This window comes from Poecilia latipinna, unplaced genomic scaffold, assembly GCF_001443285.1.
Source record: "Poecilia latipinna isolate Pla-1442-1.1 unplaced genomic scaffold, P_latipinna-1.0 Scaffold1803, whole genome shotgun sequence".
Classification (NCBI taxonomy): Eukaryota; Metazoa; Chordata; class Actinopteri; order Cyprinodontiformes; family Poeciliidae; genus Poecilia; species Poecilia latipinna.
In genome coordinates, this window is record NW_015114419.1 from 83,711 (window position 1) to 98,437 (window position 14,727).

The following is a 14,727-nucleotide window of genomic DNA, read 5'->3' on the forward strand; positions in this document are numbered from 1 at the left end:
AAAAAACAATTTCGCAATTCACCTAAACATGCAACACAAACTTATCTATCAATGCCAAGAAAGCTGTTAGCACAGAGCTAAGCAAGAAAACGTATCCAGTCCTTTGTGTGCAGGGTTTTCTTAAACACACCGCTGTTGAGTGTTACATGTCTACGTCCAGCATGATTTGAATATAAAGATTTGAATAAAGGCAGCAACTGTCCATTTATCGAGATTGCTCAGTTCATTATTGTACGTGGAGCAGCGATGAGCAAGTCGACAGGCTGCTGCCAGGGCTTTCTACATTATGTGTTTGACTACGAAACGCCAAAAACTCTGATTATTCCCAGCATACGTGTTGGATTTGTCTTCAGGTTCACGCAGTTCTTGGTGCTGCTGTATGTGGTGGGGTAAGTCTGAAAATAATAATAAAACAAAAACAATAGCCATACATTTTATGATTTCATGAGCTTAACCATTGCTGCTGCCTGAGGCAGGTATGTGTGTGTGGTGCAGAAAGCGTACCAGGAGACAGACTCTGTCATCAGTACTGTCACGACTAAAGTGAAGGGCTTTGCCTTTACCAACATCTCCGACATGGAGCCTCGTTTTTGGGATGTGGTGGATTACAACATCCCCCCACAGGTATCTGGAATGTTCTGGGCTTTGCCTGAAGTTTTGCTACAAAATGACTGTGATTAGAGTCTGGGACCTCTGTCCAACAGGGAGATGGTTCATTCTTCGTGTTGACGAACGTGGTCATGACCCCCGGGCAGACCCAGTCACGCTGTGCTGAGGTAGGACTAGATGTTTAAATGTATTAAAGAGCAGAGCATGTTCTAACTGTGTCATTACCAGTAATGTGATAAAGGATACTGGGTTTTTCTCCCTCATTGCACTGCAGGTACTTTCATCTCTATAATCATGGGTACAGTGTTCTTCAAACTTTTACATGATTTCCATGTAATTCATTTCTATTTGAACTGGTTGGCCTTTTTTGGTCATCAAGACTCAGAATATCAGGTCATGGAAGTCCCAGGTATTAATGTTCTGCCGATCTGTGTTACCCTGTCAAATTTTCCCACCATCTCAATAATCTGGTGTTTGGTGTGAGTCCTATTGAAAACTGCTTTCAGCACATGTATGAGTTTACAGATACTTAAGGTGAGAGCCATCGTACTCACATATATACTCTTTCCCTAAGCGTTTCTTGAGATAACGAGTATATTTTCCTGTTCTTTTTAGATTAACTCCTCGTCTCAATAAAACCATTGGGAAATGAAGTTAGCTGGAAACTGAAGATTAACTTAACTAGATAATGTTTTCTAGATAATGTTTTCTCTCGTTATCTCGAGAAAACAGGAAATTAACTTGCTATCTGGCGAAAACCATCAGAAAATGAACTCGCCTTCTCAAGAAAACAGGAAATGAACTCGTTATTTTGAGAAAATCGTTGGGAAATGAGCTCCTTATCTCAAGAAAACAGAAAATTAACTCAAGAAAACTGTAGGGAAAAGGTCATGTTATATTGTGTTGCAGTGCAAAACTAACTCCGGTTGTTGAATCAACGTCAGCCTAGAGATCTGTCTTCTCATGCCCCCTTAGAGGAGGCAGGCATGGAAAACCATAAATGAACTCTAATAAAGTAAAAAACTTTAGCATTATCCCTGCAAATTTCCTTTCCAGCTTCCAAACCCTTCCACTACCTGTGTGGACGACTGTGACTGTGTGGAGGGATACAATGATCCTCGGGGGAATGGTACGCCTCAGTCCCAAATACATCCTCATACACCAGCTTTAAAAAGCATCACATCATGCACCATGACGATCCTTCTGCCTCAGGTATACGGACAGGACTGTGTGAAAACTATTCCTCCATTGTCAAGACCTGTGAGGTTCTCTCCTGGTGTCCCCTGGAAACAGACACCAACCTGCCCAAGTGAGAGCCGACGTAATACTGCAGGATTTATAGGATGGTTTCAGGTTTTTAAGACGAGGCTAACCGTGCCGTTTTCCCTGCCTAACAGGCGAGCACTTCTGGCGGAGGCTGAAAACTTCACCGTGCTGATCAAAAACAGCATCACCTACCCAAAGTTCAACTTTCACAAGTGAGCATGCTACATCTGAATGTAGAAGGGAAACAACTCCTGCAGGAAGCGGTTTTATTGAGTCCGATTTTAGCAAAAACGCTTGTCTTCCCTCCTCCAGAAGAAACATACTGTCTCACATTAACTCCACGTATCTGAAGAGGTGCGAGTTCAACCGCAAAACAGACCCCGACTGCCCCATCTTCCGCCTGAAGCACATCGTCTCTGAGGCCGGAGAGGACTTCCAGGACATGGCTGTGAAGGTACTAAGAATAATTACCACTGACAGTGGATTCAAAAGTATTCATTCCCTCTGACTTTTTCACTTTTTTTTAATCATGCCACAAACTCAAAATTCTATGGATTTCAATGCTGTTTTTCATAATAGACCAAAACAAATAAGTGCATAAGTATGAAAAGAAAGGAAAACAGACAAAAGTCTGAAAGACGACCTTGACACTTTGGGTGGACCATGTTTAGGGTTGGACCACAACCCTAAACATGCAGCCAGACCTGCAACACAGTTATTTAAATCAAATTAGTGTTAGAATGTCCCAGTCAAAGTCTGGACATGAGTCCACTTCATAACATGTGGCAACACAAAGAAAAAAACAGACTTGTTCATTGATTCTCTCCATCCAGCGTCGGCCTCCAGATGTGCTGTGCTGGTTAATGCATCTGCTAAAACTCTGCTGCTGTCACTGCAGCAAAAGACGAAGTGATTGTCTCTGTGTTTTTTATATACATTTCATTTTTTTTCCACCATGCTGTCAGAAAAAATGCCCCTAAAGGAACAACAGTAAAGTGGTAGAAGTGCTTTTGCTGTGCTACATGTTTTAAAGGGCGGTGTCCTGGGTATTCTTATTGACTGGAGCTGCGACCTGGACTGGTGGGCAAGGAAGTGTTATCCCAAGTACACCTTCCACAGGCTGGACAACAAACATCCGGTCAACAATGTGGCCCCGGGGTACAACTTCAGGTGAGTCTGGTTTCCATAGACACCTTTTTTTTTTTCCCCTGAAAAGAACAAACGTTGGGTAAGCAATTCTTTTCAAACCATTTCTTTAGGTTTGCAAAGTACTACAGGACGGCAGAGGGAGAGGAAGTAAGAACGCTGATCAAAGCGTACGGGATCCGTTTTGACGTCATTGTGTTTGGAACTGTGAGGCTCAGTAGATTGTGAGATTAGAAGGACTCTTGAGTAACTTTGCTTCTGTTCACTTTCCACTGATTTGGATGAATTTGTGTTGCTGCAGGCGGGAAAATTTGGAATTGTACCAACCATAGTGAACCTGGGCGCAGCTTTGTCCTTTCTGAGTTTGGTGAGTGAAGATGTGTGTTGCTGCTCCCAAAAATGGATGACAAGCAGAATGTGAGCATCTTTATGTCCCCATTAGGTTCCCATGGTAGCAGACTGGTTCATGTTGACCTGCATGAAGAAGAGAGATCTTTACAGCAGACAGAAATCAACCTATCTGGTTGAGGAATCTGAGGTCGAATCGGTGAGACATGTCCTCTCATACTTTGCATTTTAGCATGCGCTTCCCAAACGTTTCAGCCTCTAACCATGAAAAAAGCAGTGACAGAAACATAATGTGACTATGCCAGTTAGCTGGAGTATTTAATATATTGCTCTTAAAATTGTTAAATAAGAACATGTACACATACTGAAAAATCTGTGGAACGTCTTAAAGCGGCAATATCAAGTAAAATCAACTTTCTTTTAGCTTTACATCATGTTATAATGTTATTCCCTCATCAAAAACAAACCTGGAGTGTTGCTTTGATTCTTTCATGCATGTTTGAAGAATCCTTTAGTCTCCCATGGCAATCACTCTGAAAACGAGTTGTGTAACTGAGTGTTGCCTTTTAGAAAAAAAAAACATAGAAATTTCCAAGTTTCAAAAGTCAAAATTTTTGACTTTTGAAATAGAAATTTCCACAGTTTTTCTACAAAAGTTCCAAGATTAATTTCAAATTTTTTTTGGTGTAAATTTCTTCTCTTTTTTTTCTTCCTACAATGGCTGCTACAGAACCAGCTTCCATTATGCCAGCTTCATCTTCAGTGTATTACTCTTACTTTTGTTCATATAGTTAGAATTGTAAATGTACACATAATAATAATAATAATAATAATAATAATAATAATAATAATAATAATAATAATAATAATAATAATAATAATAATAATAATAATAATAATAATAATAATTTTAAGCTTCATCATGTGACGTTTTCCAACCACTAAATAGTGGTTATGAGTGTCAATACTTAAAGTATGAATCACTTTTAACATCTGATTTATTTTCTTTCTTTCTTTTTCTGAATCCAGGCATCAATGAGCACAACGTATGGAACCCAGTAGCAGCCCGAAGTCAGCATGAGAATACATTTTCTTCACATAATTTCATTCTTGCTCTAAAAATGTCACAAATAGACTGTTAGAAGCCTTAAATAAAACTGTTCACGTGTGTAAAGGGAAAGCTGGTGATTTTTTGTGCTCCAGCTTCCTCTTGACCCTGCAACAATAAAGCAAGAATAAATAAATGATGAAATGTTGTTTTCAAAAGATTCTTTAAAATCTTTTAAAAAAATTTAAAACTGTGTTGCATTCAGAATTCAAATCCGGTTGTAGAGTGCTCCAAATATACTTCACATGCAGGTATTAATAAGCAGAACTCAAATACATTTTCTCTGCAAAGAAGATTCAGCAGTGCGTACATATTCATTTATTTATTTTTTTATTCTGATGTAGCTACATCTTTGTGTGTTTGAACAGAGTACATGAAAAGGTTTTATTATTTGATTCAATTTTACTCTCCAGCCAAAGTTTTTTTTTCTTTTCTTTTTTTAAAATTAAGATAAGGATTTCACAATCTGCAGAGTCGTTTATTAATCAGTAACATTGTTCTGATGTAATTCCTCCTGTCATATGTAGTTGTTAAAATTTTAAGGCATGCCTCTACTGGTCAGGATCAAGAATTCTCTATTAATTAAAATAACATTAAAAAGGTCAAACATTTTACCTCAATCTATCTTGATCACTTCTAAAGCAGAGTGACTGAGAAGAGGGCAAAATTTCTGGGATTCTACAGTAAACACATTGGTACAAAAAACAAAATAAAGTAAATAACCAGAAAGCAGACATTACATAAATTATGATATATTAAAAATAGTCAATGACCTACAATGTTCATATGTGTTCGCAGCTTTTGTGTTTGTACTCTGACATAGTGGATAAATAGTTCCAATTTCTTAATCAAAACTGTAAAAAAATAAAAAGAAGGTTGAAGATGATGAAAACTTACATTTGTGAGTATTAAAGTTCCCAAATGTAATAATTAGATTAATTGTCTATTTTCTGTCTGCGTTCACATTCGTTCTATGAAATCCAAAAAAATAAATGTTCAATATTATTTACCTACCTTTTGGGGAGACTGCGCCGCACCGCACGGGGGCGGTATAATACTACCGGACAACACAAGAAGGTTCAGAGTAAGCTAGCAAACAGCTGGGAAGGGAGGCAGGAGAAAGAGGGAGAAGAAACGTCCTTTCCTCTCGTTGTTTCGCTTTTGTAGTTGATAATTGAGTGTTTTTCTGGAAGTTCGTCTAGTAGGTGTCTTCAATTTGTAAGCAGTTAGCATGTCAGCGGTGTTACAGTGGGAGCTAAGCTAACAGCTGGGCAGCTCAGTTCTTGGAACTTGTTAGCATCGATGAGGGAAGCTAACCCCCCTTCAGAGTGGTAAACAAGGCTCCCCACCTCGCCCCGACTTAGCTGGCCTCCTAACAACGTCAGAAGCCAGCAGAATGACAGGTGAGAGAAACACACCTGATAGCAACACTCTTTTATATGAACCAAGTTTTAGCTTTTTAATAGGCTCTTCAGTTTTTATGGTTTTCTGGAGCCTTTTTTTTTTTAAGGGAAACTAACACGGTTGCTTTTCTCAGAGGATGCCGTCCTGCTGAATGTACCCGTTATTCGGCAGCTGTACCACTGGGACTGTGGCTTAGCCTGCTCCAGGATGGTTCTGAAGTAAGTTTTATTATTATTATTATTATTATTATTATTAGTCACTGAACACATCAGAGACCTAACGGAGCTGTCCTACTGGAAAAATATTGACTGTAAAAGTGAAGCCGCCTCAGAGTTGCCAGTACCAACAAAGTCAGTCATTTTTCCGTGAAACCCGGGGTTTTGTCTGACAGGTACGTGCACCCGGTGAGTGATGAGGAGTTCCAGAGAGCATGCTGGGAGCTGCAGCTGACCGAGAGCGTGTGGACCATTGACCTGGCCTACCTCATGTGTAATCTAGGGGTCAGACACTGCTTTTGCACACAGACTCTTGGTGTCGATAAAGGCTTTAAAAACCAGGTATGCTCCAGAATCTGAGTGCACACTCAAATTTCTCTATAATCTGTGCACGAATGAATGTCTTCTGGTATGGTCCACAGTCTTTCTATAAGAAGCGTTTCGATATGGAAGAAGACCGGGTGAACAGACTGTTCCTCAAGGCAGAAAGCAAAGGTGTGGTGGTGAAGAAATGGTGAGTTTTCTGTTTATTCTCTCTTCAAGACCTTTTAAAGTATGTAACTTTTATTTATTTTTTACATATTTGTTAAAACTGTCACTGTGTTGTGTCTGACATATAATCGAGCTCCTCCGCTTCCTCCGAGAGCTAACTACAGAAATTCGGAAAGAACCAATCAGAGGCAGGAGGAGGGTTTTAGCAATAATAACATTCAAGTATTGCTACATCTTCTCCTCGTCAGCAGAGCCTACCGTGAAAGCTGAGGCTAGTAGCATAGCCACTGATAACGGTGAACAAACAGTGTTTTTGTAACTGAGTTGTTTCTCTGCCGTTTGCACGTTGAGCAGCTCATACATGAGCCTTATTGACAGCGCTAAGACCCACCTCCAGACTCTGATTGGTTGTCATTGATTGGAAGCAGTGCAATTCTGTCAGAACATGGTGACATTTTAGCAAATGTAAAAAAATAAAAAAAATAAAAAATAGTAAAAATAAAATATGAGGGATTAGAGCTAATTTCTTTTATTTATTTATTTTTGGATCCCTCAAAATTTAGAAATTTGCCATATGAAAATGGCTATAAAATATATAAATGATGTGTTAAGTTGTTAAATCTGTCTATATTTGTAGAGGAACCTGAAAAAGCATTTCTGATTCATCATCGTTTATTTATGGTGCTTGTTAGAAAGCAGCCAGTGATGCTCAGCAGAATTTTCACTGTTATTCCAAAACAAATTTAAAATTACAGAGCTGATATTTTAAACTCTGTAGCATCTTATATGAGGACTTCTGTGTGAGAAAATTCCCATCCCAGTGTGTTCTGTAACTAGATTGTTCAAAACAATTAAACAAAAAAGTAAACTGTAGGTTTAATGTCACACCTCACTGGTTCTAAAAGGAGTTACGAGTTTGTTTTTTTCCTTCAGTAACCATACACACACCGAAGAGTGTTACTGTGACATAGTACTGCTGCGTTTCTAACTAGAAAAGATCAGATTTTCAACCTAACTGGTTGATCATCATATTCTGTCGAGTTTAAAGCTTCTCTCTCCATCCTCAGTTGTGCTGCCAATAGATCAAGTTTTGCTTTTCTTTCTTTCTTTTTTCTAGTTCAGTAACCATTCAGGAAATCCAGTCTCATCTGGAGCAGGGTCACGTGGCCATCGTGCTGGTCAACGCCATTGTCCTGACGTGCGAGTCGTGCTCTTCGCCCGTCAAATACTGCTGCTTCCTGCCTGTGGGGCAGAAGTGTTTCTGTAGGAAGCCGGAGTACCAGGGTCACTTTGTGGTCGTGTGCGGCTTCAACAGGACCTCCGGCTGCATCTTCTACAACAACCCGGCGTATAACGACCGTGAGTGACCTAGTTCGTCCAGCAGGGGACGGCGGTTTCACAGTTCAGTCAGTTCATGCTTAGTTTTCACCAGACATTGATAAGACTTATCAAAAACTGCTGCTTCCTCCAGTGTTGTAGTACTCGAGATCGGTCTTGGTCTTGAGACCATTTATTGATGGTCTCGGTCTCGGGCGCTGAGGACTCGGCATTTTATTTCAAGACCAGTCGAGACCGCAACTGTGAAAATATCACTAAACGTACAGCATACTGTCCACTTTATTTGTCAACATCGTTGTTTTCACTGGATGCGAAACGCACCGATTAAAATCCAAGCAGTAACGTGTTTCTGTTACACTTGCTATGTTTAATGGTGCATAGAGTAGTGGTTTTTGACATGAGCAATATGGGCAAACGCCCAGGGCGTTATCTTTTTAGGAATGGCACCAGACCACCGCGGATTGTAGCACAGAGATGGAAGCAAAGCAGAACAAAGAGTTTGTTCTGCTTTTAATATTGATAAAATGTATTAAGTATTTAATATCTAGGTGTTTTTATGGGAATACGGATCTTTCAGATCAGTTTGAGAAGCAATTTTGATCATATTTCACATTTTATCGTGTCATATAGCGTGGGGCGCTGGTCTTGGTCTTGACTTGGTCTCGGACCCTAAAAGTCTTGGTCTTGTCTCGGTCTCGGGTTAGGTGGTCTTGACCACAACACTGACTTCCTACTTCCTCCTTGTGTGAAACGGTATAGAACAGTTTAACTTCTAAAATCAGTCTTTTTTATTTTCGTTAGGCTGCAGGCAGCATTTAAGAAATGCTCATTTTCATTGTTAAGGACCTTTTACTACCCAGTTATTATTCGGTTAATAGAAAAAAGAAAGGACAGATCAGCTCCACACTGTAGTGGTAAGTCAAGCAGAAAGGAGCTGAGCAAACATTCACTAGAGAAATGTTACTGCTTTTTAGGCCAATTTTTTTTTTACTTTAAAAATGTATTGATATGATAATTGACTACTAAAATAATCATTAGTTGCAGCCCTCATACCATTTTTCAAACTAACACCAACTCCTACTAAGACTTATTGTTTTTAACCTCCTTGTGTGTGTGTGTGTGTGTGTGTGTGTGTGTGTGTGTGTGTGTGTGTGTGTGTGTGTCATGTATTTAATAAGTGTGGGAACCATTTTCCTGACACATTAGGTTTTGGGGACCCACTGCTCTTTGTGGGGACCGCAGCCTGGTCCCCACAAGGGGAGATGATGTTATTGGGTCAGGAGTTGGGTTGAGGACTGGGGTGTCAACTGGGTTTTGATTAGGGTTAGGTATGTAATGGTTAGGGTAAGGTTTAGGCTGGAGGAATGAATGGAAGTCAATGGAAAGTCCCCACAAAGATAGCCTGACAAACATGCATGTGTGTGTATGTGTGTTGTCCAGGTGTGTGTTGCACCAGCATCGGTAACTTTGAGGAGGCCAGGCGGAGCTACGGAACAGATGAGGACATCCTCTTCGTCTTCAAACAGAGCTGAAGGACAATATTAACGACCTGGGGTCTTCATCATCAGCCTGACTGCAGCAGCTCCCAGGTCTAGCGGCGCCACCTCTGGTCTGCTGGCAGAACTTCAGCCAGCTTTTCTTTTTTTTTTTTCCCTCATGCTCCACACCTCAACAGTTCACCCCACTGATGGATGTAAATGTTCACAAGCCAAAACCTCTTCATCTCAGATGGATTATTTTTCTACTCCGCTGTGTAATACGAGCAGGTGGAATTTTATCGTTTTAATTTTGACGCCTACAGCCGTTCTCGCTCAGCAGTTCAGTCGAGCCGTTAAAACTCCTTGGAGTTTGGAGGAATTATGTGGGGAAAACGGGGCGTCGAATGTGAATTACCAGGGACTGACATGCACATTATTCAGGGCTTCTCTTCATGACTGACAGTATTGTGCATTTACTCCACTTGTTGTGTTTGTTATTGATGTGAAGCTGCTCACCTTTAACCCCCTCAGCCCTTCTGCCCTCCAGCCTCGCCTCTACCTGCCTTTTAGGAAGACCCCATCGCTCCCTTTTCATCCACAAGAGTGTAGGAACAGGGAAAACGGAGCGTGGTGGTGTTTTGATCGTCTCAGGTATTCGACGCTCTGAAGCGTACCAGCGCTGGATCAACACAGTGTGTTCCGTCTGCCGGACTCCACGCGACACCCAGAGACAAAGGTTTGTCGGGTTCACCAACTTTACTGGAGAAACGACACGAGTCGAAGCGATTTGTCTCGGGTCGATGTCGATCAGTCGGATGGATTCTATTAACTCTAGGTGATTTTCCTCATTGCCTCTGTTTTATTTTATTTTTTTAAGTTGCGGTAATGTATATACATCTTTGCACTACCTTTTTTTTTTTTCCATACCAGACTCGATTGTGTTATTTAAAAGCGAATCTTTTTCTAGTGCTACAAAATGTCCGCGCCGTCTGCTCATGCTCTCTGGTGGAAACAAGCGGCACGTTTTAAGACCACAATCTTTATTTTTTTTTAAACATAGAACTGCATTTTATTATGAGGTGTAATTAAAAGATTTCAACACATGCTGCATTCGCTGTCTCTTAAGTGAGATGATAAATATCTTAAAGGGGCGGTGTTATGTAAAATTCACTTCTTTGATGGTTATGTCATCAAAAACATGCCTGTAGTGTTGCTGATTATTTCATGCATTTTTGAGAAATCCTTTGGTCTCCCGTGGCAACCAACCAGTCAGCTGGGCAAGACAGATGAATGACTTCCTGAAGGTGGAGCTTCAGAAAGAGCAGGACTTTTTAAAAGACAGAGGTTCAATTTCAAAGTCAAATTTCTTTTAAGTCACTTTTGATATTTATACATATATTTTTTATAGCAACTGAAGGTAACACAGTTACTATATAAAATGACACTATATGCCTGGAAAACATAATACTGCCCCTTTAAAAAAAATAGATTTTTGCCTAACTAAAGGAGGATAAATTATGAAAAGATGTGTTTTTTTTAGTCCAATCTAAGTGAAGCCTTTAATTTATTAATTACCAGCTTTCAGTTAATTTACCACACACTTGCATATGTTGTGACCAGGGTGCCTTTACTTGCTATCAGAAGTGACTGCATTAAATCTTCAAGCAGATTTTTACTGAACAGTCACTTGTTCATAGAGGGTCCTGAGGAAATGCGTTCTACTCCTTTATTATTTTGGGTTTGAAGTCAGGTCTTACAGCCTCTCCCAGTTTTTCTGCGTACTCTGCATACCGTCCAGTCATCTGCAAAATAAAGTACAAGAATCAGAATCAGTTGAAGTGCAGATAAGAATGCAGGCATTGTACTAATAACCATTTATTAAGGAGGCGTCTTAAAATGTTTTTATTTTAATTTAAAGACATTTAGATTCATTACAGACAGATATACTCAATTTCTTAGTGATACTTTTGTTTTTCTTTACTTTGTTTTGTAGCCTGAGTGACCTTTAATGATATGTTATGCTGGAAAAAGGCAGACGGATGTCTCATAGTCTCCATATGTGGCTCATCCACTTGCCTCCTGCAGCCTGTATTGTTCATTTTGATGACTATGACTTTCATCTAATTTAAATCCAACACCTGGATGATCAGGAAATTAAAATATCACCAAAAGATTCTGATTAATAAAATCTTAAAGCCATGTTTTAGCTATGTTGAAAGCTGCTGACGGTTAATTACAATCTTTACAAGATGGGAAAATTACAAAACATCACTGCTAAAAAAAAAATTAAAAAAATCCAAAAAACTCCCTGTTGAGTGCAGCAACCAAGCATATCATTGAAAAGTTGGGTGGACGGATGAAGTGCGAAAGAAATGGGTACATAACTACAACCTCCAGAAAATTGGAATGCATCATGTACATGGATTGCCTATGAGGTAAGTTTGTCCAGGACTTTACAGCCATTAGTGGTTTCCTGGAAGGAGGCTGGACTTCTCTTATTTATGATCAGATTTTGGATGAGATGTGAAACAGGAGAAGTTAATTTCCCTTCTGTTTTAGCTCTTGGGGTTGGTCTGACGTGACCGACGGTGCAAACCTCTACCTCTTTTAAATCAGCATCTGATTTAAAAAAAAAAAATCAGATGCTGATTTTTTTTTTTTGCTTGCTTTCCTCTTCTGAACAGTTTTGTGGCGATCAGGGTCTGAATTTATCGTATTGTTTATTATTTATTGTGATAAATTTTGATTTAGATAAATTCCAATAAATGAAGTTTAAAACACTGTAAACCTGTCCTTATTGTCTGGATTGTTATATGTTTTTCAACCATATTTGTATTTGTGAGGCTTTGACTGCTGTGTCACTTTTATTGTTATCGCAATACTATCACAGAATATCTATAAAACTTTAAAGTCCGTATCCTAACTGAGATGCCGATTTCATTTTCCAGCAGGTTCCAGCTCCGGGGTAAAGTCCTGATCACACAGCCACTGAGAGCTCTGTAATATGTTTTTCTACAAGTGATGTCTCTCTATTCAAAGTTTATTTTATTAGTGTGACGTAATCAAATTGAGAAACTGAATTTTAAGTTTTTGTTAACTCCAAGCCATAATCATCAAAAATTAACAGGAAATTTTTTTTTTGAAATACATCGATCTGAGTGACCATTTTAATACGACTTTCACTTTTTGTCACTTCCTGCACTGAATTATTAAACTAAAAACCGACAACTCTCTGAATGAGGCTGAATGTTCACCTTAAAGCTCCATTTGTCGCTGACTTGTCTGTTGAGATTCAGATCCAGCTCCACCACCAGCAGTCCGTCACGGGTCCTGGAGAGGCCCGGGGTGCGGCTGCCGTCAGGACCAGCCACATAACTGGACCCATAGAAGTGACCAAAGTCATGGTGAGCTGGAAGAAAAAGCACAATAGCTGCTGTTGTTCCCATTTTATAAACGTTTCTTTTGTGGGGGGGGTTCTCACATTTTGTCAGGTTACAAACACAAACTTCACTGTATTTTATTGGGATTTTTATGTGATAGGTTGTGCTTTGGGTTGGTTTGTGAGATAAATTCAACTAAATTATACTAAAGTTGCGGAGTGGAATAAAACAAAATGTGAAAAGGTTAAAGGGATATAAATACTTTGGCTAGACTTGTGATAAAGTTTCAGCTTCCTGCTATAAGGTTACAACAAACATTCAAGGTAGCTGCTATAACTACTTCATGTTGCTGAAATGTTATGAAAAAACACAAAAACATTATAAATTCAAACTACATACCTTTCTTTCCATCCCCAGATGTGAATTCACTTTTGAAGTGTTCCTGTTGAAAACATATTTTCCTAAATGATTAAATCTGTTCTGCTGACTCGACATCAGCTGATGTTGCAGAAACTCACCGTCCCAACACGGTTGATGGCACACGCAAAGAATTGATTGGCTATCGCTGCGTTCCTGGCCTCGATCGGCCACATGGGCTCACTGTGGAGGACAAGCACAGCTTTCCGTACACAAACAGAGGCAATCAGTGGCAACAATAACGGACAAACTCAGCTTGCAAATGTCATTAAAGCTGCACTACACAACTGATATATATATATATCTATAAAATGTTAAAAAAATATCTCTATGCATGTCATAATATTAGACAGACAGTATGTGGAACAAAATCAAGCTGGTCCACCTCCTGCCTGAGCTGCTACTGCCATCTGAAGAGACGCCGCAACAACAACCAATCAGAGCCAAGAGGCGGGTCTTAATGCTGTCAGTCTACATTGTCTACTCAATGTGCTAATGACGGAGAAACAACTTACCATCCCACTAAAAAGTGAGAGGTTACTCTAAAGAGAATCAACTAGTTTGAGACCTAACCTCAATGAAAATTTGTATTTGTTATTAAGTTATCATTTTTCTATGACATTTGTTTTTTCACATGTTCAAATTAAACAGTTCATCATCATTGACATCAAAACATGTGGGAAGGCTAAAATAGATGCTTGGAAGAATAACTCAGAGCAGTAGAAACTTGTAGTCAAATAATTATTTATAAATTTCCTTTTTTCTCTCTCTCTCATCCTGTTTCCTACCTGAGAGCTCCAACGGTGGCAGAGGGGTTGAAGATGATCTCTGCTCCGTTCATGCTGTACATGAACCAGTTGAGCGGGTGGTGACGCCCGTAGCAGATGTTCACAGCGAGCTTCCCGAACTGCGTCTGGAACACCGTGTGGCCCGTGTCGCCCTCCATGTAGTACGTGGACTAAGGGTGAGGAGCAAAACTCAGTGTTCTGCTGCGCTCCACAGCTGCAGAGCAGCTCATGGTGTGGCTGCTGCTGCTAACCTCATTAAAGTCTCCGACCCTGGGAATGTGGTTCTTCCGACTCTTCCCCAGCACGCTTCCTGAGTTGGAGATCACCACCGCTGTGTTCCACAGAGTGCTGTGCAGCTCCTCTCGCTCAAGAATTGGGGAGATAACCACCATGTTGTATTTTTTGGCCAGCTAGTGGGCAGGATGAGAAAGAGCAGCCAGGGTTGTGCGTCATATTACTATAGCACCAGCAATGTTGGATTATCTCACCTCCTGGCAGAACCGCGTGGTGTTCCCTTCCTCTGCAGACTCTGCAAACTCCGTCCACGGTTCTTTCTCCCGGGTGCAGAAAGCAAACGGCATGGCTGCAAACACAAAGACCTGGTTCATGTGTCATGAATGGGTTTACAAAACACTTAATGGTCAAGTAGATTAAAGCTAGTTCCAGTCAGTTAACTAATAACGTCCGCTTAGACCAGTGTTTCTCAACCCTGGTCCTCACCGCCCCCCTGTCCTGCAT

The 14,727-nt window shown here is 40.1% G+C and overlaps 3 protein-coding genes across 5 annotated transcripts in view; 2 read left to right on the forward strand and 1 right to left on the reverse strand.

The window, feature by feature from the left end:
• Positions 1 to 13: 13 nt before the first annotated feature.
• Positions 14 to 4,776, forward strand: LOC106934409 (P2X purinoceptor 4-like). Of its 2 annotated transcripts, none has more exons than XM_015014288.1 (12): positions 14 to 389; positions 477 to 624; positions 705 to 776; positions 1,666 to 1,738; positions 1,822 to 1,918; positions 2,007 to 2,087; positions 2,161 to 2,329; positions 2,909 to 3,045; positions 3,135 to 3,228; positions 3,323 to 3,388; positions 3,464 to 3,568; positions 4,399 to 4,776. In XM_015014288.1, the coding sequence occupies exons 1-12, from the start codon at positions 247 to 249 to the stop codon at positions 4,429 to 4,431; spliced, it is 1,218 nt and encodes a 405-aa protein (XP_014869774.1). In that variant the 5' UTR covers positions 14 to 246; the 3' UTR covers positions 4,432 to 4,776. The 2 variants fall into 2 exon arrangements, with proteins under 2 accessions (XP_014869774.1, XP_014869775.1); XM_015014289.1 differs by having other exon boundaries at positions 2,188 to 2,329; positions 4,399 to 4,771.
• Positions 4,777 to 5,536: 760 nt separating this feature from the next.
• Positions 5,537 to 10,507, forward strand: gucd1 (guanylyl cyclase domain containing 1). 2 transcript variants are annotated; one of them, XR_001421693.1, is made up of 7 exons: positions 5,537 to 5,880; positions 6,015 to 6,099; positions 6,273 to 6,438; positions 6,519 to 6,610; positions 7,706 to 7,947; positions 9,367 to 9,515; positions 9,952 to 10,507. XR_001421693.1 is itself a non-coding variant. In XM_015014297.1 (6 exons), exons 1-6 carry the CDS (start codon positions 5,874 to 5,876, stop codon positions 9,456 to 9,458), a joined length of 684 nt encoding a protein of 227 aa, XP_014869783.1. In that variant the 5' UTR covers positions 5,537 to 5,873; the 3' UTR covers positions 9,459 to 10,507. The 2 variants fall into 2 exon arrangements, 1 of the variants encoding a protein (XP_014869783.1); XM_015014297.1 differs by having other exon boundaries at positions 9,367 to 10,507.
• Positions 10,508 to 11,010: 503 nt separating this feature from the next.
• The window catches only part of upb1 (ureidopropionase, beta), a 9,725-nt gene continuing 6,008 nt past the window's right edge, over positions 11,011 to 14,727 (reverse strand). The window contains exons 4-10 of the mRNA XM_015014296.1: positions 14,478 to 14,572; positions 14,241 to 14,399; positions 13,990 to 14,159; positions 13,303 to 13,384; positions 13,184 to 13,226; positions 12,659 to 12,813; positions 11,011 to 11,206 (exon numbers count right to left, since the gene is read on the reverse strand). Of these exons, the coding sequence (XP_014869782.1) occupies positions 11,123 to 11,206; positions 12,659 to 12,813; positions 13,184 to 13,226; positions 13,303 to 13,384; positions 13,990 to 14,159; positions 14,241 to 14,399; positions 14,478 to 14,572 (788 nt within the window). The 3' untranslated portion in view covers positions 11,011 to 11,122. The remainder of the gene's footprint in view (positions 11,207 to 12,658; positions 12,814 to 13,183; positions 13,227 to 13,302; positions 13,385 to 13,989; positions 14,160 to 14,240; positions 14,400 to 14,477; positions 14,573 to 14,727) is intronic.